The sequence below is a fragment of the Athene noctua genome, chromosome 29, assembly GCF_965140245.1.
Source record: "Athene noctua chromosome 29, bAthNoc1.hap1.1, whole genome shotgun sequence".
NCBI classification, from domain to species: Eukaryota; Metazoa; Chordata; class Aves; order Strigiformes; family Strigidae; genus Athene; species Athene noctua.
In genome coordinates, this window is record NC_134065.1 from 2,959,156 (window position 1) to 2,962,920 (window position 3,765).

The 3,765-nt window shown below is 55.6% G+C and overlaps 1 protein-coding gene across 1 annotated transcript; it reads right to left on the bottom strand.

Moving 5' to 3' along the window:
• Nucleotides 1-1,162: 1,162 nt before the first annotated feature.
• LOC141971791 (feather beta keratin) lies at nt 1,163-1,459 on the bottom strand. Its single transcript, XM_074929380.1, has one exon. It carries the CDS (start codon nt 1,457-1,459, stop codon nt 1,163-1,165), a length of 297 nt encoding a protein of 98 aa, XP_074785481.1.
• Nucleotides 1,460-3,765: the final 2,306 nt, after the last annotated feature.

Genomic DNA, 3,765 nt, shown 5'->3' on the forward strand with positions numbered 1-3,765 from the left:
CAGGGTCCTGGCGTCTTGGCAAGGAGAGGCGGAGGAGCGCGACCCAAGAGGAGCCTCCTACTGTCCCTGAAGCTGCACCAGCGCAGCAGGACCAAAGCATTGCCCGTGGAGGGCAAGGGCATGGGAAGGAGGGACTGAGAACAGAGCTGGCGGGGTACCACTGCCTCACTCTGCCCTGCCTGAGGCCTGATTGGAGGGACAAAAGGATCACTGCTGGGCACCTCCCCAGGCACAGCCTGCACAGCAACTGAGTGAGGTCTCTGGAGAGACCCTGTCCCTTCTTCTCCTTCCTGACGCCCTCCTATTCTGGGGTTAGGAAGAAGTGCTGGGAGCAGGGAAAGTTAAGGACACATTGCATGTGGTAACATGCAACCAAACCATGAGTCAGGTGGGTGTTAACCTGCACAGAAATGTCTCCCTGCAGGTCAAAGTCTTGCCTCATCACCTGGAAGACCGTCTCCAATTTTGCTTCCTGCTCACATGTCCCTTGGGGGAGCTCCTGGACACCCTTTGCCTGCTCAGACAATACCACACAGCCCTCCACTGCCCCATCTCTCTTCATGTGACCACAGATTATGAGGGCACTCAGCTCCTACAAGCACAAGAAGGTGCCGCATGAGCACTTAGCCACCCACCCCTTTACTTCCAGGGCATCCCATTTCCCGTGGACACCTTGGCTGGGCATCCAAGGAGGGAAGGAACACGAGGAGACATGAAGCTACAATGCAGCATAAATTTTAATGAGTCGAAAGAGAGAAAACAAGCAGCACATGCTGGGAGGGACCCCATCCACGATACTACAAAGGCATCAGAGAGTCAGGATCCCCTTCACAGCCATGGTATATGTGTAATCCTCCCACTCACATGGGAAGAAGGGAATGACAAGGGCTCCTCTCTCCTTGTCTTGGTTATGAAGCCATGGCACAGGAGAGCAGGAGACAACAGGGACTCATGATGTGGAGAAGAAAGCAGGAGAAGCAGAAGACATCAGCTGGCCGTGTTCCCAGCCAGCACAGGCTGACACCTTGCTTCCCTTCCTCGTCTGCAGGAGGGCACGAGGGTGCTCAGCCCCTCTGGAAACTCTGGCCAGCAGCTCCATCCTCAGTCCGGCACCTGGCTTTGGGTTCCTGGTCGATGCACTCACGGGACGTCCAGCCCGGCTCTAGCAGGGCAGGCACCTTCTGCTGTAGGAGCGGCCACCAATGCCAGAGAGGCCAAAGCCCCCGGAGTTGATGGGCACTCCCTCCTCACTCAGGATGCTGCCAACGGCAGCGGAGGTGGTGGATCCCACGGCGGTGTTCTGGGGGAAGGAGCTGAGGATGGGTCCGGGCAGGGTCACCACCACGGGAGAGGGCTGGATCACTACGCGGGAGTCCTGGCACTGCCTGACACAGGGCTCGTTGCAGCTGTTGGCCAGCGGGGTTGGGCCACAGGGACGGCACAGATCGTAGCAGGACATGGCGGCGGGTGGGAGGTGCACCTGGGAGAGAGGGCAGGGAAAGCACAGGCAGCATGTGAGGCACAGCCTGACAGCCGGCTCGCCAGGAGAAAAGGCACAGCCTGGACAGCAGGGACAGCCTGCACAGGGAGCAAGGGAGAGTAAAGACACCTGGTCCCCAGAAAATCCAAGACCTTCACCCACATCCAGTGGTGGTGGCGAGGACCTGAGAGACCGGAATAAAACCAAAGAACAATAGACTGGGAAAAGTAATAGCGAGTGCAGAAGTCAAAGTAGAGAAGAAGAGTGGGGCAAGGCGGTTGCAGCTCACCTTGTTCAGCAAGGAGGAGAAGGTGAGAGAAGTGGATGAGGGACTGTGCTGTGGCACTGGCTTTTATACTCACCCAGACCGCCCCAGGCCCAGAGGCGCCCTTTGAGCCTATAATGTGTTTACCAACAAGCTCATATTTTATGGAGAGCAGCACAATTAAAGAAATGAGGTGGTGGTTTATTTTTCTGCAACGCTGCCTTTTCATTTCCCTGTCCATGACTGGCCCCTTCAGCCACACGGGCTCCTTTCAAGTGACAGTGTTAGAGGCCAAAATGTTTCCGGGGAAATGACACAGCACTGAAGGAAGAAGACGAAGGCAAGGAGAAGGAGATGGCCAATCTGGTCAGGTGATGCCAGCCTCGCACCCTGCCAGGCCTTCTTCTGAGTTTTTCTCCTAACATCTGTGACCTCATTTCCTTGCAAACCCGTCACTGAAGTCAGACTTCCAACACGGTTCCTATGTGAGGACCAGCCACGTCCTCAGCTTTGCCTACAGAGCTGCTCAGGCTGTGTCAGGCACCAGCTCTCCAAGCGTGTCAGCTCTGCCCCTCTGTGAGATGGAGCACTGCTCTTCAGAGAAGAAAGCCTGGCTGTTTTCCCTCCCACCCCCAACAGCAGGGTCTAGAGGTCACCAGCACACGCGGGTTTCAGAAAGAAGGATGCTGCTCTGACACGAACACCTATTTATTGCTTCACCACTCCTGTTAAACTGAGATGGCGACGTTCCCCTCTTCAAACAAAGGCAGGTGCTGGGGACCAAACACATCTGCTTTCCTCCTGCCCGTGGTCCTTGCCTCAACTTCTGCTTTGGCTCCACATACTGATGGGAGAGCACACACATCTCCAAACACCCAGCGAGATTTCCAGGCAACAAATCACCCTCCACAGAAACACGCAAGGGCTGGCAGCGCCAGCAAGGACAGTCTGGAGAGCAGCAGCTGTCAGGATCTGCCCAGGGGTGCATGCCAGGGGGAAGACTCAATGCTCTGCACAGCATTTCCTGGGGCAGAGAGGAGCTGAATGTCCCCAAGAGGAATGACAGTCCTGCTTGGGGCACCAGCCACATTCCTCTGACACCACAGATGGGTCTTCCATGCTAATGGGGACAAATCTCCTTCCAAATTGTAATGTGACTCCCCCAGAGACAGGCAAGTCTCTAATCACAGAGGCCCAGGCCACATTCCTCATTTAAGATGATGAAGAGCGCCTAGAAGCCGCACTGTGTTAACCTGATGATGACAGTAAAAGTCCATCCAAACAGAAATGCTGTCAGGGCTCATTGTGACTGCTCCAACACCCTGCTGCACCCAGATCCCTCTGGTCACGTGCCACAGACGCTGCCTTCCCTCCCTGGTTCCATGTTTTCACCCATCCATGCTTCTGCTGCCATCTCATTGTGGCTCAGGAGTGCTGACGGAGGGAGCATTTCCCCGGGGCCTTCCTGCACAGCAGGCACAGGGGGGTTGCTGACAGCAGCTCTTGCGGGGAAGACAAAGCTTTAGCTATGGGGAAAGGCAGTGTAGGGGTTCCCACGGTGTATAGGACAGCAGAAGAGGGGCCCCTCACTCTGTGTGAAGCAGGATTGGGGGGCATGGGGAGAAAAACATCACCAGTGGAGGACTAGAGTATGTGGGAGGAAGGGACAGGGCTCCTCTCCTACATCCCCTGTGGCAGCAGCAACCACTGCATCCCAGAGCAGTAGACCTCACCAGCTACCTGCCAACTCCATGCCCATTCTCACTGTAACATCCCTTCTCGATATCAGTTGTCTTGCATTTCAGGAGAGCAGGGCAGGGAGAAACAATGGCCTGACACTGGAGATTTCCTTTCCTTCACTCCACTGGTGATGAGAGGACAGAGAGGGACTTGCTAAATACCCTCAGCTCAGTGCCACGGGGCACAGACCATACAAACACACAGGAGTGACTGTGCTGCAAACATTGATGAGTACTTCAAGAGCCTTCTGGGGGCTACAATGAGATGATTTGTGGGAAGA

Coding starts and splice junctions, on each gene's coding strand:
- LOC141971791 (XM_074929380.1), bottom strand. CDS start 1,459: ATGTCCTGCTACGATCTGTGCCGTCCCTGTGGCCCAACCCCGCTGGCC.